Raw genomic sequence first — 26,490 nt, 5'->3', positions numbered from 1 at the left:
TTCATTGTCCTTCTTTGGACATGCTCCAGCACCTCGATGTCTTTCTTGTAGTGACGGGCCCAAAACCGAACACACTATTCAAGGTGCAGCCTCACCAGTGCCGAGTACAGGGGGACAATCACTTCCCTAGTCCTGCTGGCCACACTATTGCTGATACAAGCCAGGATGCCATGGGCCTTCTCGGCCACCTGGGCACACTGCTGGCTCATATTCAGCCGGCGGTCGACCAACACCCCCAGGTCCTTTTCCACCAGGCAGCTTTCCAGCCACTCTTCCCCAAGCCTGTAGTGTTGTGTGGGGTTGTTGTGACCCAAGTGCGGGACCTGGCACTGAGCCTTGTTGAATCTCATACAACTTGGCTTTGGCTCATCAATCCAGCCTGTCCAGATCCCTCTGTGGAGTGTTTCTACCCTCAAGCAGATCAACACTCCCGCTCAACTTGGTGTCACCTGCAAACTTACTGAGTGCACTCGATCCCCTCGTCCAGATCATGGATAAAGGTATTAAACAGAACCGGCCCCAATACTGAGCCCAGGGGAGCACCACTTGTGACCAGCCACCAACTGGAGTTAACTCCATTCACCATAACTCTTTGGGCCCAGCCATCCAGCCATTTTTTTACCCAGCAAAGATTATGCCCATCCAAGCCATGAATAGCCAGTTTCTCCAGAAGAATGCTGTGGGACTGGGCCTGATCACCTGGTTGTCCTGTATATGCCACTTGATAGTGTCATGGTTTAAGCCCAATAGGCAACTAAGCACCACACAGCTCCTTGCTCTTTCCTCCGTCCCGGTGGCACAGGGAGGAGAAAATATAACAAAAGACTTGGGGACTGAGACAAGACAAGGGATAGCTCACTCATCAATTATGGTCACTGCCAAAGACAGACTCAATTGGGGGAAAAAAAAACATCAATTCAATTTGAACACTACCACCACTAATAATTTATCAATCAAAACAGAGTAGGATAGTGAGAAATACAACCACACCTTAAAAACACCTTCCCCCCACCCCTCCCTTCTTCCTGGGCTCAGCTCTGCTCCTGATTTCTCTACCTCCTCCCCGCCAGTGGCATGGGGGGCGGGAAATGGGGTTACAGTGCGTTCGTCACATGCTATTTCTGTTGCTCCTTCTTCCTCGGGGGACAACTCCTCACACTATTCCTCTGCTCCAGCATGGGGCCCCTCCCATGGGAGACAGTCCTCCATGAACTTCTCTGACATGAGTTCTTCGCACAGCCTTCAACCATCACATCGGCCACAAGTCCTCTGTTCACAAACAACAGGTCCAGCGGGGCAGCACCTCCTCTAGTTAGCTCACTCACCAGCCGTCTCAGGAAGTCACCTTCTACATTCCAGGAACTTCATAGACTGTCTCCTCTCCACTATATTGTATTGCCAGCAGACATCTGGTAAGTTCAAGTCCCCCACAAGAACAAGGGCTAGAGATTGTGAGACTTCTCCCAGCTGCTTCTAGAGTATTTAATGTGCCTCTTCAACCTGGCTGGGTGGTCTGTAACAGACTCCCACCATGGTATCTGCCTTGTTGGCCTTTCCCCTGATTCTTACCCATAAACACTCGACCCTTTTATTACCATGATCAAAATGGTCTAGACAGTCAAAACACTTCCTAACATACAGAGCTGCCCCACTGTCTTCATATATGAAGACTTCAAAAGGAAACCAGCAGTACTTATTAATTCAGTGTTGAAGTGAATAGAGCTAGAGAAATTAAAAAATGGGAGACTGATATGAAAAAAAATTCTAGGGAGGTACTGATTACTGTAAGATCTAACAGCCCCTGATTACAATGGTGCTTTTTAAACAGTTAGTCTAAGGTGCTGTGAAGAACGATTAAGAAAGCAAAACCAACCAGAACCTTTGAGAGCTTCCTTTCTTCTACCACCCTCATCGAATGCTGTCTTTGTTGTGTTCCAAAAGTAATTTCTCATGAAGACTATGATTTTTACTTTTTTTTTTCCATCAATATAGCTTTCCACAGCACTTAGAAGAGGCCAATCTACTTTAATCAAAAAGGGGTTGGTCATGGTGATTACATCGTAATTTGCAACAGCATAGCCTTCTCTTTTAACCAGACTCACCTCCAGGGATGTGGTATGTCTGCAAGGCTTGTTGTTGGGAAAATTGAAAAATGTGAAGAAGTTTTGACCTGATAAAATAGTCATCAAACAGGAGCCTAGACTACTGTTGGAAGGACCAGACCTAACAGAGGGCCTTGGTTACTCTGTAAAAGAGAGGTCAATCTGTCCATGATCCTCCATGCTCCCATCTCTGTCCTAGTTCACCGTATTCACACATTTACATGAAATAGTATGGCTGAATAAGCAATCAGCTCCTCCCAAGGTCCATGCACCCTCAGAAGATATAGACATGCATGTGATGCTAACAGTGAGGCAACAGACTGCAAATTCTCATCCTTCCCCACAGCAGCTCATGAGATTGTCCTGACAGTTTGGACTGGTGCTCAGTATTGCTGGAGTAGAAATGAAGTCCAGTGAATTCACTACCACTATTTGTATAATTAAGTCTTAATTCAGACCAAGTATGGTAATTCTGACACTGGGGTCACTTGAATTAGTGTTGGTGACTATTCAAGTCTTGACTCTCCTGTCTTAATTCAATCTGAGATAAAGTCCATCAAAGTCAATTGGAATGAAAAGATTTGGTATTTGGCACCAATATAATTAAATAATAAGTTATTATCAACATGCTTTTCCTCCATTTTGTTAAAAAAACATAGTTATGGTCAGGGTGGATCTTTACTAACACTTGAAACTGGCCCAACAGAAGCATTTTTAATCATTTTTATGGCTATGTAGATAAGATGGAACCTTTAGTGTTTCAAAAACTCAAACAATATTTATTTGTTGCTCATAAGTAATTCATGGACCCAACAATATTCAACAAAACTTCTTCGTTTTAAACAGATTTCTTAATGAACATCATTTTACAGAAAACCACCAACAAATAAATATAGGAAAACAATATCTTTTGACATCACAATGGTTAAACACATTAAATAATTCATTAAATTGTGCTTTACATCAATGAAAATTCCTAGGTCTACAAACTATTTTGTAAATAGGAATAAAAGTAGATATGGTTACTCACAATACAATCTCTTAGTAGCAGAGTTCACACACATTATTGCACATAAACAGAAAGAAAATTCCTAAAGAATAAAGTAATTTACAGCCTATTAATTTATCCTTTCACCTTAAAAATGGCAACTGATGGGAAGTCTTGATTTTTTTTTTTTTTTTTTTCACTTCCAACATTTATTTGAAATCACAGAGCTAGTGATATGGCCAAGAAGAAAGCCAAGGATGTTGTAGGCTATGGAACCCTTTTCCCTCCACAAAATATCAACAAAGAAAGTATTATAAGAACCAAAGAACCAAACTGAAAGAAATGGTTTAGTGCAAACTGGGTACCTTTTCTGAGTATGCTTCTGCCACGTGTAGGGAGGATACAGCAATCTGCTCCAGCAGAATGATTTTATTGTGATTGTTCATCTCATACAGGGTAGTCTCTACCAGCCTGGAAACAAGATATTCCTTATCTCAGACCAAAAAAAAGAATAATTCCACATATATCAGGGGAACAGCAACAGACGGGAAAAAAAAGTGTCTGTGAGGTAAGTTTTATAGCACCAGTGCTCATAACTGGTACATGACTGCAGGTGGGAAACGAGAACCCACTAGTGCAGAAGGAAGTATGTATTAATGAGAAGGGCAACTTGAGAAACCTCCTGGTTTAGCAGTGGATGTCAAATCTGAAATATCACCAGATGCAAAGGTGATGTGACCTGCCATTTGGTTTGATTGAATCGATATGCTGCAATTAGGAAGTCTGGCTCTGAATCTGGCTTCCATCACTTTTTTGTTCTGTACTTCTGTTTTTAGTGAACTGCAAATAACTACTGTATATTGGGTAGAATTCATGACAAGGCTATTGTGGCCTCACTATTAACACAACTGCAGTGAATACCCAACATCAGAAATGGTGGAATTTTTTCCTTTCTTCGTGGTGAAAAAGCTTTTCATTGTTAGCACTGATGAGTGGAAAAGACAGGACAAATTTTCATTCCTTACTAAAGTATGGCCCGTAGGCAACAGGCTGAGTTCTTGGACTAGACATCAAATTATCAGAAACAAATTTTAATGACACAGGATGTTTCTCTGTCTGCTCCAAGCCTACAGTGAATTATAACTGGAAAAGACACCCAGTGCTGAGGATGTGATGGGAGAGATTAGCAAGTACATCTCCATTACAAGAGAATGAGATTTGTTCCAGCACCACAGTAGCAGAAGCCAAATTGCCTTGTTTAAGCAACAAAATAATGCCAGGAAGATAGACAGAAATCCTATAGCATTGTTGCTTACCTAGGTTTTGAAAGAAACATGCTGTGCTCCAATCTTATACAAGCCAGTGTAATTACAGTGAAGTCCATGCTGTCAGAGCAACGAAAACCTGGGATAACAGAGATATGAACCAGGGCCTTTATTCTACATTTGTGTTACATTACTTCGGGCACAGCACCCAAGAGGAAAAAAACTGCAAGCCTGTGTCTTAGAAGTCAGCCTGAAAGTATTTCCAAACTGCTTTATTTGTCATGTGCCAGGAAATTCTGCTAAGAAAAACAGCATTGTTGGCGCAGTGAGTTTGCTGGATCTACTGCTGGAGCTGAGGAAGGAGGTGCTGGGTCCTTCAGTCCCAGGGGCTCCCGGCAAGATCTCAGCCACTGACTGCCCCCCACCAAACTACTCCTGAACAACCAGGGCTATCTGCTACACAGGCTCCAGGGGAAAAAAAAAAAAAAAAACAAAAACAACAAACCAACTTCAATTTTAAGTAAATCCCAAGCGTTAAGGCAAATCCTGTTAACATAGGTGCTACAGCACATTAACAGCTCTTCAGTACCCTAATCTTGTCTCCTGGGAGATGGCTGATGAAAAGGTTAGGCATGCATTAAGGTACTGCCAAACTATTAAAGCTAATGTAAACCGCCCAAAGACTGCTTCGATTTTCCTCATTAGGTTTGGTTTTGTGTCAGGCAGAAGGAATAGTCTGGAGAATGGCTGGTGTGCTTAGACAGCTGAAACTGATACTTTCAGTCACTGCTGAGGCTCCAGGGAACCACTTCTGAGCTCTGTCTCCTCTCCCCTGAAAAGATAATACTGTATTTTCTAAATGAAAAACGAGTCCCCCATTGCTGTGAGTGGCACAGAGAGGCGGCCTGCCGGGGAAGGAGGCAGGGACACGAGGAAGGGGACCTTTTTTTTTTGTGCTTAGGAGGAACAAGAAGGGATGCTTTACAACAAAAGACAGGCTGGGACTGATTTTACTTCCTCGCTTATCTTCCTCTTTAATCTGCATTTGGTCTGGCATCTTCCCTCCCACGTGGCTGGCTTCTCTCCTGTGCAGCCCTGCCTCTCCCACGCATCCCACACCACTGCCCACCCTGCCTCTGCCCTTTGGGGTCCCCCCAGCACCCCTAGCCTCCTGTGCTCATGGAAACAAGGAGCGCACCTGCAAATCCTGGACATAAGAGTATCAGGCACCAAAGGCATCCTTCCCCTCTCTTGCTGTGGGGTCTGCAGCAAGATGCAGCAATGGGCCTGGGAATGGGGAGATGCAGCAGCTCCCCGTCATCCCTGTGTCACCAGCCAGAAAGCTCCTTCCCCCCGCAGGGCCAGGACCAGCCCAGCCTGAAGCCCCGGTGCCAGCAGGTGAGATGTTAGATCACTGCAAATTACCTGCACTGAGCTAAAGGTGCAACAATACCGGTCATGCTTAGCTCTTCATGGCCTCGCCGTCCTACAGCCAGGACACCCAGAGTGAGCTTCAGTCCTAGACTGTAAACATTTCAATTTAAATCTCTGAAGGTAGGCATCCACAGGTGAGCAAGGTCTCTGAGCACCTCTTCCAGGCGATGGGGATCCAAGCAGTACAGTCCGGGGAGTCCAGAGAGCTCCTCACTCTTCTCTAGGGCAGATATCCCATGCTCAGGCTGGAGAGTAATGATCTGCAGTCCCGTGTTTTCCTTTCTGAATGTGGAGGTGGGAGGAGATACAAATGATTCACCAGTCGAACAAGTATTAGGGATCAAAACCCACCGCTACTCACCCCAAAAGTAGCACACTGACAATCAGGCATCAAGCAGCATATTGCTAATAAACTACATTGATAATGAGGCAGCATCCTGGTAGCCCTCTTCACTTCTTAATAGCCATTATGATATTCCATGTTTAATGTATTGTATTATTGTACGCATTAGCTCTCAACAGGATCATCAGAGCATAGTTTTGATATTGTGCATAGATAAGTAGCAATAGCATTGTCAGAAGAAAAGAAGATACAGCATGCACTAAATAAAAAAAGACTTGGAAATGAAGTGACAAATTTTCAAATTCAGACTCTTTTTTCTGTAACACATTATTTTTTTTTTTTTATCAGATGGATAAAAACCTTGAATTTTGAAAATAAATGAGAAATGTGTATCCACATCAGGTACTCTGGTTTTTCTAATTAGCAAATCTGTAAGGTAAAAGCAATTCATGCATGCAATAATATACTTTCAGCATCTTGATTTAGCAGCCACGTTGAGGCACTTAGAGAAATTTCCTCCTAATGCTTTACATTTATGCTAGAAGAAGGAAAAAAACTCTCTCAAAATATCTATGGTGCACAGGATTCTATTTTAAAAATTTCTCTATTATGAATGGAACAACATAAAATCTTGGAATAAATAGATGAAGTTTAGCCACAAGAATGTGATACGTGGAGGAAGAATTGAATCTTTTTCCGGACAAGGAAGAAAAACAGATACAGATCTCTCATCATGAAAACAATAAATTTACAAAGAATCTTCATACAGACTAATAAATACCAAGACTTTCCACATATCCATTATGTATCCTATAAAAATGAAAGCTGATTTTTTTTCTAGCCACTACTGTAGTTAGAGAGAAAACCAATTTAAATTGTATTCACTTGGCATCAATGTATTTTAACAGACAATATCATAAACCTGCCTACTTTCACAGACAATATATCTCCAGGCTTTTACAGCAAATCTGGAAAATGTCACACTAATATTTAAGCTTTTCCTTCTCTCTCTTTCCTCTCCCCTGTAGTTTGCTTGGCCCTTCTTCACCTTTTGTGAATGTGAAGGCTGATTTCACTGCCTCCAGCCAAATAATCTCCATGACGTGCGCCCAGCTGCTGCCTGGACCTCATTCCTCAAGGCTTTCCCTTTGCCACGCGCACTCAGAAAGGTGGCTGCTACCTGGCTGGGTTCAGTACTCTCAACATCTGCAGAGAAATAAGCTAGCCCCTCCATCACTTCACTTATAAATTATCTCTGATTGCTGGCTAACAGAACAGAACAAGCAATGCCCCAATCCCACATTTCCTAAGTCTTTTTAAATCACCTCAGCAAATTCTTCCCTTAATCAAAACATAGCACATAGAAGTTTGAAGGGCAATGCTCTTTCCTCCATTCCATTCACTAGAAAGCTATGCACTACAGTTGCAAAGGACAGTATGATATGAACCAGCTCTGATGTCACAGAGGAACCAAACCAGGTATTTTTTCCAATTTTTCATTCATGTCTGCACAAGTTTTAGTAGCTCCGATTGTATAAGACACATCTGTTAATGCAAAGGATATAGCTCTCCCGCCCATCCTCATATCTTAGGGCTTTGAAGGAAGTCTTCTTGGACAGGAATCTATTCTACTGCCATTTAATAACACTAATCAATGCCTATTGAGAAAAAAAATACATTCTCCTCACTGGCAGAAATGAAGAGAAACTGAGACAAGGAGGGGTAGTTGTCAGACGTGGTCTCATTTACCAAAGCGGTAGGGTTTCCTTGGCTAATTCCCAGGTAGCCAAGTTGAACAAACTCTCTGACGCTCTCATGGGTTAGTCAAGATGGAGGAGCATCACCACCTTGCGACCTGACTATTATAATCTTCAGTAATGGCTACTTCTGCTGCCTCTTCCCTTGGCCACTGGTGAGCTCTCTGCTCCCGCAGCAGCCGCCGCTCCTCTCGCCTCTTTAGCCGGTTCTTCTGATGCTCCTCTTGCTTGGAGTACTGGAAGCGCTGCAGGAACAGGTCCTTCGCATATTCGTACAGCTGCATGTCCAAGAAATTCAGCTCCTCTATCCGTTGCCGCACATCCTCACCAATGTCCACATTGGAGGCCCGTGTAACGTTGAACTGGGTGAATGGGGAAATGAATTTCAGGTTGAATGTCCTCTCAAAGAGATACTGCGTTTTCCTCTGAAATTCCGTGAGCCCAAAGAAGGCCATGTTTTTCAGATTGTTCTTGGCGCTTTGGAGAAGAATCATATTTCTTTCACTCTCATTCATAAAAGTCAAGTTGTAGCATCCCACCAGGCTGAGGTCTGCCAGCATGCGCACCTGGCGGTTGTTGGCCAAGTTGTAGCTACAATCCATGAATTCCTGTAAACTGACTCCAGACCAGTCGTCTCCTTCGTAACAGGTAGGCAGCTCGTCTGGTGTTGGGCTTCTTCCATCGCACATATGAAGGGAAGTTTTCCATGTTGCACCCCTCTGGACATGCTTCCATTCACTCAAGTACCGTGACACTGGATCCCTCAGCATCGTGATGTAATAGAAGTTCCTGAAACATATCATTAAACACAGTTTTAAGATTCAGGGGATTTCACTTCTTTATTCTCCAGTAAAACTATTATCAATCGCTACTACCACCCCCTTAACTTTTGCCAGTGTAGGGTAGGCACTAGAAGTGACTACTTCTGAGACAGTAAAAAGCTTAAAGCTTCATAAATACTGTGAATAAAATACAAGGTAAATTGGAAGAAAGAGGGAGAGATGAAAGGAAGTAAGTAGCTATCAGAGAAACTGAATTACTTTGACCTATCAACTGTTCAGTGGTATTTACTTAATGTAGAAGTCAATTAACTGGAGTGTACTCCCCTCTATTTTGAAATGCTATCCCTCAGTAATATCAGAAACAGTGGGAAAACAGATATGTATAATCTTGCCACTTCTCTTCTGAACTGACACATGCATGTCTCACAAGATGCACAAGATGATTATCCTTATAGCATTTGGTCAGAATATAAGAGAAGGACGAATAATTTTGTGTGGATGCTAGAAGTGCTAAAAATAATACCATGTGGAAGACTGGCATGAGCCACCTACTTAAGAAGAATCCTATTATTAAATGGGTTGGGTGAAGATAATGAGAGACCCAAAATCCATACATATGACTTAATTTTAGACAAGTGGTTGACTGAAATTAGTTATAATCGTGTAGTACAATAGCATTTATTGATATAAAGATTATCATTAATCAACCTCACCTGTCAAGAACACAAAAGAGACAGCAAGAAATACTGATTTAAAATACAGCAAATAACTGCAGAACTCATGTTGTCAGGTCATCTTTTAGCTACTGAATTCAGTTTGCACATCTATTTATGGAAATCTGAAATGCACTGCAATTGAGTGTGCTTCAAGCAGGCTTTCACAGAGTGAGATTTTTTACTGGGAAATGTTTTATTCAATAACAACTCACCTGAATTACAGGGTGATATCATAAAGACAAAGCAAAACCAAAATACTTATGATTTCTGTCAGCTAAAATAACCAGTAGAAGATTCATGACTAAAATTAACACACAGTCTGGTACAAAAATAGGCTCATGAGTTTGCATGACTCATATGACTGCAAACAATACAATAATAAATCATGAGTCTTAAGATTTCTTAAGAAAAGCCTGATCTCAGTACTCTTTCTTGAGCCTAGAGAAGGATGAAGCTGGTAAGCAGGAGGCAAGCTTGTGAAGTTACCCTGTAAACAAACCAACACTTTGTGAGGGCCATCTCATACAAGAGCTAACTCCAGTTAAATGAAAAATCTCAAAATTAGTAATAACCTCCAAGACAATTTCCATTCTTTTTTCAGATATCACCCATTTTCTGGCAGTAAAGATTCCCCATAAATTCTCTATGAACCTCAGGTTGACAGAGAAATAAATATTTTCCCACAAATTCCTAAAAATGCAGATACATTCCCCATTGCAGACAAAGCAAAAGGAAACAGGGCTGAATGCTTTGTCCTTATTCATTCTGAGTTCTACACCTACAGGATCTATGATGTATTTTTCTGGAATAAGGTTATGAGACCAAACTACAGACTATGTTCTGCTGCAGGGTCATTTCTTGAACTACTATCTAACAGAAGCAGCTGTTTCAATAATTATTTCACAGCAGAAGGCTTACAGGTGGAAGGATATAAAATAGGGAGTGACATGGATGCATTTTCATTGTCACTTCCATTGGAAGCCGTGATTTGTGCTAGCATCAGATGATACTCTGAAGGATATTTCCAAAATCATTTGGAACTTGGGTTACTGGCTGCTGCTCACACATGACCAAACTGCACTTCAGCTGTTTTGATCCACTTCATTTACTTACACAGCCCACATCAACAGTGAACCCAAGGATCATTCAACCATTCATAGACAGATATTTCTAAAATACCTCTTCCACTCCTGCAGAGCAGGAAACACCAGAAATTCGCCTGTGTGCTCTGCCGTATAGTTTCACTACGAAAAGCACTGTCTTTAAGCACTTTAAGCACAGCTTTCTCTTCTAAGATTGGATGGTCATCTCATCTTGGCTCTACCTTGGACGTATGAGAGCTCATTAAGAATTCCTTTCCAACTAACAGGATAAAAAGTGGACACATTTCACTAGTGTTGTACAGATAAAGCAGCCCAACTCTGAAACACCCATCAGCTCTAAGCATAAGACACTGTTGCTGCAACATCCAACAGGCACTAATACGGTTGTGAAAGAAAATGACTGAAGCTCCGAGGGAGCAGAAATTTAAAAAAAAATGGATAAAGATTCAGAGGCAGTTGCTAACATCTAAATTGACAGAGATGTGGCATTGGTTTAGTCCTTGTAATGCTGCCCCTCCCCTCTTCATATAATTTTGGATGTTGATATGTGGTAACAGATGGGTTTAAAAGTTGCTCTTGACAATTATTTATACCTCTATTAATAGTTCTGTCTTTCCTCACCCATCTCCAGCAGTCCCAGTCAGGCATGACTCAGAGCAACAACAATTAACAAAAACCTCCTTTGCATCAATCATTTCCATTTCATCCCTAGATATGTAAATGTGTTTGATGTGCAATAAACAGGAGTAATAAGCAAATGCAGGGAAATGAGAACAGCGTGTTTTTGTATAACATCCGCAGTCTCCCTTATGCAGACTGGGCAAGAAATTTTCGCTAGTCTGTTGCTGCTCCTCCTTGTGACTACCTGACTTCTGCATCTATTTTTACTATCCTGATTAATTTGCTTCTGGTTTGTGCACCTTTCAGAGTGTTGCCTTCTTGTGCTATCAACTAAATGTCTTCTTCATCTGGCAGACAACCTTTAACAGCAACCTAACACACATTTAGTTTCTGAGGCACTAATAACTAAGAGCACAGCCATCCCCGCCACTTTCATAGTTTACAACCTTCTGTTTAATGATGCTACACAGAGGACCGAGGGATGCTGCACAGCAGTTGTGGCAAAAATTTTTCTTTCAGGGAAATGATGATACAAGTAAAAATAGGCCATGCAAATTTGTTTCAGTTGGAAAATTATAAAAATTATCTTAGGAAACTGTTTTCAAATGTTGACATTTATGGATTAAATATAGTAGCATTTCAGAACTCTCAGTGGCTAATACACAGTGTTCAATCACACTAGGAATGGTTGAGGAGTCATCTCATAATAAAGACAAGAAGAAGTTCATAAAAATATGAAACTGGGTATGGCCTTCAGACTCTCCTTTCTTCACCGTTCAGTAAAGAGCATCAAGTCAGCTATACACTTGAACATGCTAGAGCCACTCTGAATACAGATGTGTACTTCTTCTCGGTGTAAATGACTCCCTTGTGTTGCCCATGTTTGTGTTTACGCTGCTATGTTAAACTCCACAGCTACCTACTATGGGAAATGCTTAGCAAAGAATTAAGTAATAACTTCTGTTACCTTGTTTGACAAAGCAAACTCATCACAGACCTACTGGCTTCATTTCAATGGACTTCCATCACTGATTATTCAAACTACTGTCACAGACAGCTTCAGTGCTTAAAGGTTAGACAAGCAGAATACAATGGCATGTCAGGGAGATGATGTTTTACACAAAACATTCCAAATTAATTACAAATCATACGAATTTTATCCATATCTATATCTGTGTGTGTGTGTGTAAAAATTTACATTGGAATCCGGCCATAAGCTGAAGTCGTCGATGAAAGAAAAATCAGTAAATGCATAGTGTGTGTTTGCCAATGTGTTTTCTGACTGTCTGTATAAACACGTAGACACGTATGAACAGTTTAGATTACACTTCAAACAACACCAGCCCACTAGTCACGATGTTAGCTCCTCCTGAAAGGAAACTTCATACAACTTCCCCAGATTAAACAATCTCATTTTAAGCATAATGTACTGAAATGTAATGGGTTGTCGAAGTCGCCACCATGGGACAGCTGCTTTTTTGGACAGATGCTAAGCACCATGATGGTCAGGGCAAGGGCCTGATTATCCATGCAAGGGCCCAAACAAGCACCCATGTCAAGAGTGGGCTGCACACTAGTGTTTACACTAGAATTAAAAAGCACTTGGGAATTCAGAAGGCTCTAGTCCCACTCGCATGAAATCCAGTCTCTTCATTAGCATTAGGCAAAGAAAACCTTTAATTAATAGAACAGCAAAAACGAGCTTCTAGTTATAACCTAAGAACATGTGTTTCTTTCACATTATAAGGTATTTTAATATAAATACTCTAATCTTACATTAATCCTTCAATTGTATTGCTCTGGTTTAGAAATTAATTTCAGAGGAGCAGACTCTGCTATTAGCAGAGGTGATCCCAAATCAGGGCATTTTGCCTCTTCTATCGCTATGGAACAGACATCCCAGCTGAGGGAGATTTACTAAATACGTGAAGGATCACCACATATTGAGAACAAAAATCCTGTAGGGCCTCCTGGGGAAGAAGGATGAATGGCATTTTATCTGTCACTCCTGCTCTCGTGTGGAGCAGCCAGCACAAGGAGAGCTCACACAGCACTCCCTGAGGCTGAGAAAGGAGGGGGGGGAAAAAAAAAAGCTATTCCCTCTTTTTTTAAAGTATGAGGCAGGACCTTACATGCAGGGAGTGATGAGCTTCATAAAAGGAGAACAGTGCACACATAGTAGCTGATGAAGAGATGGAGGAATATTTGAGGTAGAGAAAAAGAGTCACTGGAGAATATTTCGGAAGATGCTAACAGACAGAAGAAAGAAGAACCAAAATGACTAAAAAACTCAGGTGCATCATAAAACCATACACATTCTGGTTATTCCTGGTAGCAGGGAAAATAAAACTCCTGGTCAAGTTTATGACCCAAGTTGAGACAAGACGCTAGCAGATTTAATCCTGAAGTGAGTATGCTCCCCAGGAAAGGTCTGAAATACACTGCAAAAGCCAGCCTGGCAGCACACTTCTGCTAACGACAGACGTTGTGGCAAGATGAAGGGTTAAGAAGGATCTGCATGATGTGAACAAAAGCCTTATGCTTCACAGTTTTATCCTGAAGCCCAAGTTCGCAGAGGCAGTAACAGTGTTGACCATCAATCATCAGCCTCTCTTCAAATTATTGTCAGTATGAGCAATAGTGAAGAGGGTAAACAAATGAAACAAAAATAAGGATAATGTAATACATAAACAAATAGGGAAAAAGAGCGTGCAACAAGGATAGTGGGAGGGGAGGCAGAAAGCAAAGAAATGTTGGGCTGATCTGAACTGTTCAAAGTCATCCTAGTGTAATGCAGATGTATCAGCTCATGGCAGGCAGCATTATTGCGTAGTGTCATTGCATCTATGCTGTGCTTAATTTACAGATAACCAGCCCAACATAACAAGAACTGACTGTAAACTTCTTATTCAGAGTAACAGTACTGTAATGAAAAAGCCATGAAACTGTGCACAAACTATATGCATGTCCATCTGGCTGCAGGAAGCTTACCCACCAAGCCAGACAAATAAACTCCAGCTAGCCCACAAACTTTGCTAAAGGTGATGTAGCAAAAACACACAGTTTTCTTAAGCTTAGCATCTGTCACAGGATGCCAGACTGCTGTGTCTCCATGGAGGTCCGCAGGGGAGTAGAGATCGACCGGAAGCCTGAGGAGAAAGCCACTCCAGGACAGGCGGCTGCACTTAAAGGAGGCCGGGACCCTGAGGGGAGAAGCAGCCCCCGCTGTTGTGGTTCGGCTCTGGGAGGCCTGCGACACGCGGGGGACCCACGCCGGGGCAGCTCGGGAGCGGCTGCGGCCCGTGGGGAGGCCTCACTGCAGAGAAGGTTCCCGGAGGGCTGTCTGCAGTGAGGGGGGAGCCGTGTGGAGCAGGGGGGGATGTGCGGCGCTCACCCCACCTCCTGAGAAGGAAGGAGCGGTGGGACTGGCTGTGACCCCTCCCCTGCCCCTTGCGCTGGGGGGGAGGTGGAGAGATCGGGCACAGAGCTGAGCCTGGGAAGAAGGGAGGGGTGGGGGGAGGTGTTTTTAGATGTTGTCCGCTTCTCCCTGTCCCACCTTGTCTGTAAGTGTTGTCTTTGTTAGGGTTTGAATTCAAGTGATGTTTTCTTTTCTTCCCCTAACAAGTCTGTCTTTTGCCCATGACCATAATGGGTGAGCTGTTCCTCCCTGTCCTTAGATGGATTCTTTGAGTAATTTCTGCTTCATATTCTCCTGCCCATTCCTGAGGGGGGAAGGGGTGAGTGAGTGGCTGCATGGTGCTCAGTTGCCCTCTGGGCTCAAACCACAATGTAAGTTTTGCTTTATTTCACACAAATCTCCAAACCAGCAGTCAGAAAAACAGTCTACCATAAATTTCTTGTCCTGGCTGATATATCAGTATATCAGTGAGGCAGGGGAAGGGCTTGGAGTCATCCTTATGGGATTATATTTCTGGCTCTGGAAAGTGAAGGTGGTTGCTCAGGAAGTTACTTATGATGATACAGTATGCTACAGTCAAGAAGAGTGTGGTATTTTGGCTCTAGAAAGCACTTAAGAAATGGGAAACCTCGCATTTTGTGGCATGTTAGCAGAGATATTCCCTGTTATCAACTTCAGTTTCTTTTATATCAATCTGTTGCTTTAGGATTCATTATAAAAGTCCTGAATTTTCAGATTAGAAATTGGAAGCCTTTTTTTTTTTTTTTATTTAAATATCATCTGAAATATCAAATTAAATTATATATTTTCTGTGCTGTCACAAAAACCTCAGGAAAGGTTTACAGCACTGTTTTATTTTTTTGCATGGCTGTTGATCAGAAGATTAATGTCCCACACCTGATTAAAGAATGACAAATGAGAAAGAGTGTCTTTAGAGATCACTCATTTGCTGACATCAAATAACTTTTAATAACAGTGATTTAGGGTAATCTAAAAGAGTAGAAGAGAGTGAACCTGTGGCAACACAAATGCTGCATGTACAACATTAGAAATTTTTCCACCTAGAGTCTAATTTTTCTTGAAGTGAAGATAAGGCAAATTCAATAATGGTGTAGAGCTATGCAAGGATACGAGAAGAGTGAGATACTAGGTAAACTATTTAAACATATCACTATTTTAGACTTACATAATATAGACAAAAGACGACTTTCAAAATCCAGCACTACATCTGTACCACAAACAATGGTAAAAACCCCATTTGTGGAGACTCTAATTATTTTTGTTTTCTTAACTACTTTAGGAAAGAAGACAACTGGCCTGGGACGATGTAAACTGACAACTTTCTTTTAAAATACTGTAGGCTTTTGGAGTTAAGACCTGTGATTTTGTACTTTAATAAAGTAATGAATAACCATTAAAACAATAATCAGATTTTCTACATTTCACATTGTCACAAACCCTTCAAAATCATTAGTGAAAATGGATCTCAGGACCTATTGCTGCAAAAGGAAACTGGGACTGCTGAGACCTTTTTCTTGAAAGGAAAACATAAATCTGTGAGGACGCAGATTTTAATGAAGTATTTCAAAGATGTCTAAGATGTTAGGTGGGGACCAAACAGCATCCTTCCAGTACCTAAGAGGAGGTCAGTGAGAAGATGAAGCCAGGCTCTTCATGGACATGCATGGTGGGATAATGAGAGACAACGGTCATAAATTGAAAAAGGGGAGGATACATGGAAAATAATTTTCACTATAAGAATAATTAAGCGTTGGGAAAGCTTCGCCCAAGAAACTGCACGCTCTCCATCCTTGGAGGTTTTGGAGACCCAGCTGGACAGAGCCCTGAGCAACCCCATCTGCGCTCAGCGGTGACCCTGTGCTGAGCAGGGAGCTGGACTAGAGACCTCCTGAGGTCCCTTCCTGCCCCACGGGTTCTGCAATTCTGCATGACAGTGCAGTCTTCCTTCACCAAAAGTACAGTCCTGTCAGAAAACACATCACACCAGAACCAACTTGCCAACCAGACCTGCTCTCCCTTGTTTTGTCCCAGCTATGCTAGGCAGAGTGCAGGGGATGTGCTTTGCCTTTTACAAGATTGTGGTTTTTTGTATATGATTGTAACTAGGGCTATAATACTTTGAATCAGCACACCCTGAATTATTAAGCAGCTTCATGAATATTTATTTCAATGATACTTTGTTCAGTAGAGAGTCTCTAGAAACTGGAGAGGACAGTAAAGCAACTACATGTCCCTAAAGAAATTAATTCTGTTCACAGGTATCAAGTCTGGATCTTGAACAGCTCCTAGACTAATGAAATGATGTAGCTACCTATGGTTTTAATCCTGGTAATTTAGAAAACGCACACAAATAGATATGAATATGTGTTAGCTTTCTGAGCTAATGTGTTCTTCCTATGTGTTGCTTCTAAGATTTAAGGATAAATTTTCAATCACAGAGCATAAAGTTAGGCATCTAAATCTATATTTAAACATGTAGATAAACTAAGCCTTGTTGCCAGTGAAGAAAAAACACAGTAGCAGGAGCTAAGGACGCTCAGTTACCCAGAAAACATTGTCTGATGATTTATTTAGCAAAAGGAGGCTCCCAGAGCCATGAGAGTGCCCTTCCCTGCCAGCACAGATAACAGCACTCTATTATCCCCTTCATAAAACACCCTAGCCCCTTCTGAAATATCCTTTTCATGCCACTGCTCCCATTGGAAAGAGCTTGTGAAGGTTGCTTCCCATGATTAGGAACACGAGTCTCACCCCCAGAATAAATCTGTTCTTGGTCTACTTATATCCAGCTGTTCTTGGGTTAACACTGCAAATACTTCAAGAGGATTTATAATTGTAACATCAGAGAAGACGAAATGGCATTTAAGTTGGAGATCAGAGAGCAATCACATTGGTTTTCATTTTACAAAGCTGAACTAGTTGCTAGTGTCTTTTTTGATAAGACAAGCCAGAAGTGACCACACTGCAGTAGCCCAAACCAAACCCCTTTGGTCATGCTTAGATTGCTTCACCCAGAATTTTCTATCATCTCAGTTCTCCATGCTAGCTTTTGATAGGAGGCTCACAAGAGTAAGATGTGCTGGAAGCTTCTGAGATCAGTTTTGGGTTTTGACCATCTAAACAGTCCTTCCTGGCATTTGATATTGCATAACTTCACATTTCACTACACATGGCTAGAATGGGGCAAATTTCACATGAGGCCTCACAGGTGCCCTGTACAATAAATATTTCCTCATCTCCACTGGCAATGTAAGCTCTGATACATCCTCATGTTGCATTCATTTTTTTATGGGGCTGTGTAACTCTTGAAACTCTTACTGTGTTGCTAGCTAATATACAGAAGTCTTTCTGCTCCCCTCATTTAAGCTGATAAGCACTCAGTTGATAGAGGAAATCTGTTTCTGCTGGCCTCAAATGACGATATTGCACTTTGCGTTACCAAACTTCATTACACCTCTTCTACTGAAATCCTCAAGGTCATAAAGTAAATTCTATTAACATACCTCAGCTTTTTGTGCCAACATTGTTAATGAAAACATGAAATAGGATCAGAGCTAAGACCAGCCCTGAGGAAATTAATTAAAAACTTTCCTTTAAACCAGAAAGTTCCCCTTTCAGCACATCCTGTTTTGTTACCAGTGTTGTGGTCTGAGCTCAGAGGGCAACTGAGCACCACACAGCCGCTCACTCTCCCCTTCCCTCCAGCGCTGAGAAGGAGAAAATAAGCCAGGCTCGGGATTCGAGATATAACAGGGAGGGATAAATCACCCATTATGGTCACAGGCAAAAGACAGACTCGTTAGGGGAGATAAAAATAAGATAAGTTTATTACAGACATTAACAGCAACACTTAACAAACAGAGTAGGACAGTGAGAAGCACTACCACAACTTGAGAACACCTTACCCCCACCCCTCCCTTCTTCCCAGGCTCAGCTCTGCTCCCGATATCTCTACCTCCTCCCCCATCAGCACAGTGGGCAGGGAATGGGGGGTGCAGTCAGTGCTGCCGCTTCTTCCATCTTCGGTGAGGGGAGCTTCTGGAACTTCCCCCTGCTCCACCGTGGTCCCCATCTCACAGGAGACAGTCCTCCACAAACTTTCTCTCATCTGAGTCCCTCCCACAGGCTGCAATGTTCCCCACACTGCTCCGTCATGGGTCACCAACTTTCTCTGACTGGATTCCCTCCCACGGGCTGCAGCCCTTCCCGAGCTGCTCCGGCGTGGGACACCCCCGCATGCTGCAATCCTCCCAGCAATGAACTATGACAGTGGGGTCTGCTTCTTCCCACAGGATCCTGGCTGCTTTCAGGTGCAGACACCTGAGATGGTGCAGGGCTCCCCACAGACCATATGTCAGCTTCTACTTCACCATAGTGGCAGTGGGGGGCCGCCCTGCTGTCTCACCACAGGATACAGGGGGGGTCTCTGCTCCGACACAGCTCCCTTCCCTTTCCTCCTTCATTTTCTTCCACTGACCTTGGTGTTCATGCAGATGTCGCAACTCCTCCTCACAACTTCAACTCCTCCTCCCATGTCCCTTCTTAAATACGTTATCACAGAGGCGCAGCTGATTGGCTCAGCCTTAATGCAGAGGTGGAGCTGACTTGGAGCCTTGGGAGCTTTGAGAAGCTTCTCACGGGGGTAGCCCCCTCCCCTGCTACCAAAACCTCCACCACTCACTCAAACTCAGGACAACCAGCTTCTTCACACCAGAAAATTCTTATGCTCTGCCTCATGTTTTCTGTCTTGTATAATATCTGTGCAGATACCGCTCCATCAAATACTTTACTAAAGGTAAAGTATTTACCTATTCTTTACTAAAGGTAAAGTATTCTCCTATCAGGGACAGATGCTGGCTATTTACATGTCCCAGCCCAAAGGCTGATAATGCTTTGTCACATGTGAGAACACAGACCCAGCTTTGTCACATGTGAGAACACAGAGAACAGTTAAAATGGGGAAATGACAATTTATTTGAGAGTGAAGAGGTCTAGAATAGAAATGTACAGATTAGGCAATTTCATGGAAAAACAAATCTGCCACTTTCAATCAAACAACCTTGATACAAATTGTAAATCATTTCTTGATGAGACACAAATCTAACAAAGTTCCCTCCAGAGATTTTTGTTCTTTGCCTAAATTATATCAAGCTCAGTTGTTCTAAGTGTTCTTTAAATTGCTGGAAGGAGTGAAGTAGCAAGAGCATCACTGAAAGAAATATAAAATGCAATAATAAATCACATAATAATTTGGTTGTTCTATCAAGCACACACATAATAGACATTTTTTACCTTGTACGAAACAGTATGTGAGCACATATAGGAGGAAATACTATTCAAAAGCAACAGATACACAATAAGATTCTTTACAGATACTCTATGCAAGACCATGCACACCTTTGCGCCAGAGAGATTAATAAATCCTTTGTGGCCAGGACTGGCAAAGAAGGACTCCTTCGCCCCCATTTTACTTCATCCCTATTGTGCACAGATAATTGCTGGGCCTCAAAAAACCCGCGAAAATCTGGGGCACATGTGACACCTTTACTCAAAAGTATCTCCTAGCTCTGCCTTTTCTATGCCACTGCACAGAAGGGAAAATGAAATAAGGATATATATGTACTACTGTACCCACCTCCTCCCAGAGCTGCCTCTAGTCCCAGCTTGGGGAGGAACCTGAACCTGCCTTTCTCAGACAGATGTTGTGAGTACAGGAGAGACAAGCTAAGGGGATGACCCACAGCATCAGGCAGCAGCAGAAAACAAGGGCTGGGCAGAGAAAATAAAGGTGATGACAGGCAGGGTACAAGAGAAGAACAAACCCGGAGACAGTGTGGCACAAGGGACCTGCAGTTCAAACTTGTTTTGGCAACTTAACCTCCAAGGGTTACAGAAATCAGGTTGGGAAGGGACCATCCTGATCAAATCTGATGCCTATAATCATGGGTAACAGTTTAGCACAACAGGATTCATAAAATATCCCTCATGGACACAGGACAAGCCACAAAACCTTCCTCACTATCAGGTCGCAGGCTCTGGCCAACTGCCAGCAAGGTCAGAGCAAGTCCCCGTTTCAGGAGGGGTCTCCTGGGAGACTGAGCATTCCTCCATCTCTTGATGCAAAAAGATGGGGACATAGAACCCCTGCCTATTCAGCAACTTAAACAACATAAGGTTCCAAAGAAAAAAAAAAAAAACCCTACACACTTTCATGCAGAACTATGAGAGATTTGTTATCACAAGAGACCTGGCTGCCTGCAAGAATACACCTGATTGGTAAAATTCAGTTTCAAGCAGCCTCTGGAAAGACGAATAAAATGTAGCCAGACCCTTAAATCTTCTGACATTTACATTTCTTCAGTCAGATTTTGTTAAGCCTTAAACAGAACAAAAATATTTATTCAACTGAAGTGTTTACTTTCATCCTCTTCCTTGTTTTTAAACGAGCTATTCCTATCCCATTTTATTCTCTGGCTAGATAAGACAGAAACACAGGCCTCACCAGTGTTCCTCTATAGCTGGTTTCATTGGAAACCAGTTTGTGCTGCAAGTGGCGTGCACTAAGGCTCCCACCCTAACTAAGCTGTCTTTGATTTCCAACTAATAGCTCACTTGCAGATGCTCTCTTCCAAATCTGGGATGCTCCGATGAAAGTTCTGTGGGATTTTTCACTGCAATGCATTTTGAATCAGTACAGTAATTCTGCTCAATTAATAAAGTAATTAACAATAAAAAGGCCCAGTAATTGAAATCCCTTTGAAAGTACATCAATTTATTCTCTCTAAGCTTTGCCTCAAGTCTTCATTAATTCTGACATCAAACATAATGACCATAAATTATAAATGATCATCACAAAAACCAAGCATCACAAACATTTTTCTGTCCTACGTGACGAGTTTCTAAAATGTCTAGGTTTGGTCATAACTTTTGAGATCTGCTGCCCAAAAGGTAAACAATATGACAATATAGATATTAAAGTATTTCAGCTGATTCTACTAGTGAAAACATTGTAAGAGTAGTCTTTCCTATTCATTCATTGAAACAATTCACAAAAAGGAAATTTCTCAGCTATAAGACAAAAATGCTAATTTTGTTTCTTCCAACATTCCTCTTACTGTGAAGTAACTGTACAATTTTTCCTGTAAGACATTAGGTAAGCACATGATGGGGTATTTCAGTTGAATACTTGCAAGACAGATGACTGACTGCCCATTTTACACTGCACATTGTGTTTCCACTAAAATCTTGACAGGATCTATTCAAACCCAGAAATGCTTTCCATGTGAATAATACCAATCTACAAGGAAAATTACCGTCTTTCCCCCTCCACTGACCTAACAAATTTCTTTCCACATCAGTTTAGACTATGTATGTGCGTGTGTATATACATATGTACACATACGTATAATATCCACAAGGGGGCCCTCTTATCTTCCCCAAATCTTTTAAAAGCTTAACATGCTTTCCAGAAATTTGTTCTAAGCCTTTTGTCTACAGATACTATGCTATCTTAGAAAAAAAGTTTTTACCAACTAGTATTTAGTTTATGATAGAATTTTATACAATGAAAACTGCAATTTGAAAGGGAATCAGTTTTTAGGTACAATTTCCTTTATATACCTGGCATGCAGAGGATGTTGATAAAACTTTTCCACATTTACTACTTGCAGTAACCAGCCCAAATGAGACCTTTTACACACACACATGTACATACACACACAGAGAGTCAGTTCACACTGCCACGGCAAGGCAGCCTCCAAGATGCAGGGTTGTTATACTGTAATTTGCAAATGTTATATTGTAATTTGCAGGGTAAGACCAAATTAAGCCATTAGTAGCGATTTCAGCTCCGTGTGAATGCATCCTCTAGGCCCAAAATTTAAGGTACAAATGGTATTAAAGTTATTTTCACTGTTCTCGCAACTCCCAGCAGATATGGAAAACAAATCTTGTTTGGGATACCTTGTTATTTGCTTTAATATTCTGAATGTTTTATGGAGACAGTGTTACATGTCCTCATCTTCTTAACTCAATTGTAGCTCTGTGAGGTTTCTATTATCTACCATCCCTTTGACCTTGGAATACCTGATAGAAATCGGACCATCTCCTTCTTCTGACCTCAAACCTTAATGAATCAAGCCTACGCAGCACATGCCAGGCTGTGCACTGCACTGTACCAGTATTGGCTGTGGACGCGCTATACTCTGAGAAAGACGGTAATAAGATGAAATAAAGAAGCTTAGGCTTCTAACCTGCAGCTTTTATGAGGTATTCTTTACCTTTCAGGAGAACTAGCAAGCCTGGCTGATACAGCACAAACCCTCCAACCTGATAACTCATTCACGAAAATCTCTGTACCTTGATCTGCAGCACAAACTTTAAGCAAAGTTTTCAGGATCGCTCAGCAATACTGCCATATGATACGGTCATGTTTAACCGATGTCGATGACAGAGTTCAGGCTGCTGCAATACTTGTGCATTCAGGTAAAATAAAATACCCAAGGTGCTGATGGGACTCCATATAAATGACTGGCTGCGGCAAGTCATTGGGGATGCCTTTGGCTCTGCAACCCTCCTCCAGAATGGACAAATCCTAATCAATGAAGCATGTCTGTAGAGTGGAGGAAAAGCACTTCCCAGTCCCTTCAGGCCATGAACTGACTCCTTGAAGCATGACATTTGATTAGCCTTATTATCTCAACTCATTTATATATAAATGTTGTTAGGGGCTGTGAAGCCATCCAGCCTTTATTAAAATCCAGGCAGTCTCTGAGCTGATGTTCCCACTCTTCTTCCTTTTTGTCTGTAAAAACAAGGAGGAATTTCTTTTTTTGAACTGCAGGTTATCATCTCTGCAATTTTATTATTGCAAAATAACCTTCCCCTCTTACATTAGTGCAGCAGACTGTTGATGTACCCCCTCACATATGCAAATAGGTCAGGCTTTCTACTCTTTCCCCACAGAGATAATTTGACATTGAGACTCAACATGATCTAACATCTTTCTAAACTAAAGGCCAAGGGAACAGTGTGCAGGACTTTATTTTCAAATGTATCTCTCACGGAAATTAATGAACATCTGTGCAGATGCTGAACATGAATTCAGGCAGCAGAAACAAAACCCACCTGAAATTGAGCTTAAGGTCTAGGAATACCTAATGGTAAGGACTTCTGTCTTTCTAAGTTGATGATTTTTTCCCTTCTCTTTGAAGAGCCAGAGTGCTCTTCAGGTCACAAACTTATCTTGCTCTAAAGGAAATGGATCAGTAACAGGGTTATGAAAAATATTTCTGCATTAACAAGGAGCAACGTTGCTGATGTGTATCCTAACACGAAGATTTGAATATGAAACATTCATTAAGATTCCTTTATAGACTCTATAAATTGCTTTCTGTTTCCTACAGAATATTACTGTCAATACAATCCAGCAGTGATGCAAACAGGAAATAAAAATTCAGGTTAAAATGTCATAGTGTCATGAACGTTTTTCTACAGTTGTAATGATTTCAATGTTCCTATCTTTTATCTAATGGAGTAGATTAGTTAGTCTGGGTCAATCTAATTTTTGATATACATACTGAATATTACACAATTCTACATAAATTAATACCTGTGAATTTAAAAAAGAAATCTCATCGTAGTTTCCTGAGCAACTGAATATGTGCTACCTGCCCAGTAAAAACAGCCAAAAAAAGAAAAGAATGCAAACTAATCTGGTTTTGCTCTTTTGCTTTGAAGATGTTCCTTTACAATGGGCTTTTTCTAAAGAAAAATTTTTGTTTGTAATTGTATCATTTTTCATATACGACAAAACTATACATCCCAATAGTCTCACCAAGTGCTGTATCTCCGCTCTCCATCTTGAGATAGCAGATGCTGTACGTTCAGCCTAAACTATGGCTCTGCCTAGATGAAAAGGATGTTTGCATGCACATAGACCTTTAATTGTGACACTTTAATTTGCTCCATGGCCTTAATAAATACACCAGCATTAAGTATACTCATGCGAACCACAGCTCTAAAAATAACTCACTTGAGACATTCAGACATTTTTCCATGTTGTTTCCAGTAACACTACTCTTACTGCTAGGAACAATGATTAGCACAGGCGGGGATTTATCATCAAAAAATCACACTCAGAAAAGCAGCAGGGATCTTCAGAGGTGTAGCAGGGGACTAGCTGAGGGGTCACATTAGTATTCCCTGAGCATTAATGGAAAAAGCCCGGCAGGGTAGCTGGGCCACTGCAGTGAGCACGGGTAACCCTCCTCATTCATCACACCGGCATCCGACCGCGGGGCCCACGGGGAGGGCGGGGGGCAGTGGCCACCGAGCTGCACAGTCTCCCCAGAGTCCCCGTGGAGACATTCTCCTCAGAGGCCAGAAATCCACCTCCTCTGGTCCAGCACCCCTCCCCAGACCCAAGTCTTCCCTGGCAGACACCCCAGCCTACCTTGTCAGAAGCAGAGGGGCTGGTAGGAAGGGAAGGTGCAGACTCCCCTTCTTCTTAACTTCATAAAGACAATCATAACTTTGCCCTAACTGAATTGCTTTTCCTGTTTGTCCCAGTATTCTCGACAGAACAGGAAGAAATATTTACAATAAATGCTGTGCAAACAGTAACAAACCAGTCAATGAGAGAAGAATATACAGGTTTCTTTACAGAGTTTTTTACTCTTAAATGCAATTCTCTTATCTGATCCTAAAATATATCTGCATTTGTTGTAAAAAGGCCACCAAATCAAGTATGTAGAACAAACCAACAGCCTACAAACAGACAACCTGGAGAACCTTGAATTTAAAAAACCCAAACCTGATATTAATGAAAAATCCATGCTAAATGCCTTGGAGCAAAGGGTCTGGGAATAAAATTCTTAAATCAGTGAGCCCTGAGCAGAATCTCAATGCTCAAATTGGGAAGACAACGTTGCGATTCATCAGAACTATGAAAACTGCACACTTAGTATGTGTGCATTTTTCTTTTTCTTTTCCTCCCAGCTTCTCTCTCTTTGGCAGCACTTTTTTTTTTTTTTTTTTTTTTTTTTTTTTCCCTACCCCTCTATTTCTTTTCTTCTTTTTCCCCCTTGTTATTTGTGTCCTCACACAGCAGCAGCATAACTCTATGCCTGCAGGAGCTGCAGAGGAAACAGAGCCTTTCCATCTGCAATGGACTGCTGCAGCTGATACAGAAGAAAACCGACTTTCTTCCTATCTAAGGCTAAGCCCAATTGCCCCTCCACCAAGTTTCCCTGCATGCCTGTAAGAAACTGCAAGAATCAATGCCTCAAACGTTCCTCCACACAGAAGCATCAAGGACAAGTTGTGTCTTTTCTGATTAGTCTAAGGTATGCTGCCCAGGGAAGGGCAGAGTGTATCGAAGGGTGCAGGGCTCCACTTCCTTGCTGATGTAGTGCTGAATTTCTTAGATAAGCCTCAAAAAAAAAAAGAATGGTAAGCTAAAAGCCGGACAATTACCCAAGAAGAAAAAAAAAAACTGAAGAAGGTGATAGGAGGGAACAAGTCTCTCATGGAAATGGGTTCCTGTAATGCCTGCCTCTCTTTGTCTAGTATGCTAATCAGCTCATATGATGAACTTAAAAGGCAAGAGAAAACTTTGCTGTGTGTGTATCAACCACCCAAGAAAACTGGACCTGAGACAACAGTGGAACTTCGGGAACCAGACTTTTCTTTTTTTTTTTCTCACTCTTCCTCTTTCTTCTTTTTCTTTTCTTTCCTTTCTTATAGATTTATCAATAAGAGACCACACTGATTACTATCCTTTTCCAAGTTTAAGTTGTTTCTACCGCAAGTAAAACATCTTAACTGGTCGTTTGGTGTCATTTCACCTTAATTTAACCTGAGGGGATCACAGAACCTTTGCGACACCCTGAGGTCCCAGTCTGGGCCGACACAACATTGCCGAGCTGCAGCAGAACACCG

The 26,490-nt window shown here is 41.8% G+C and overlaps 1 protein-coding gene across 1 annotated transcript in view; it reads right to left on the bottom strand.

The window, feature by feature from the left end:
- Positions 1-6,461: 6,461 nt before the first annotated feature.
- The window catches only part of HS6ST3 (heparan sulfate 6-O-sulfotransferase 3), a 314,797-nt gene continuing 294,768 nt past the window's right edge, over positions 6,462-26,490 (bottom strand). Inside the window, exon 2 of the mRNA XM_042806237.1 lies at positions 6,462-8,678. Within this exon, the coding sequence (XP_042662171.1) occupies positions 7,973-8,678 (706 nt within the window). The 3' untranslated portion in view covers positions 6,462-7,972. The remainder of the gene's footprint in view (positions 8,679-26,490) is intronic.

Source organism: Tyto alba, unplaced genomic scaffold (assembly GCF_018691265.1).
Source record: "Tyto alba isolate M040663 unplaced genomic scaffold, T.alba_DEE_v4.0 Super-Scaffold_45, whole genome shotgun sequence".
Lineage (NCBI taxonomy): Eukaryota > Metazoa > Chordata > Aves > Strigiformes > Tytonidae > Tyto > Tyto alba.
This window is presented reverse-complemented; position numbering and strand designations above follow the sequence as displayed.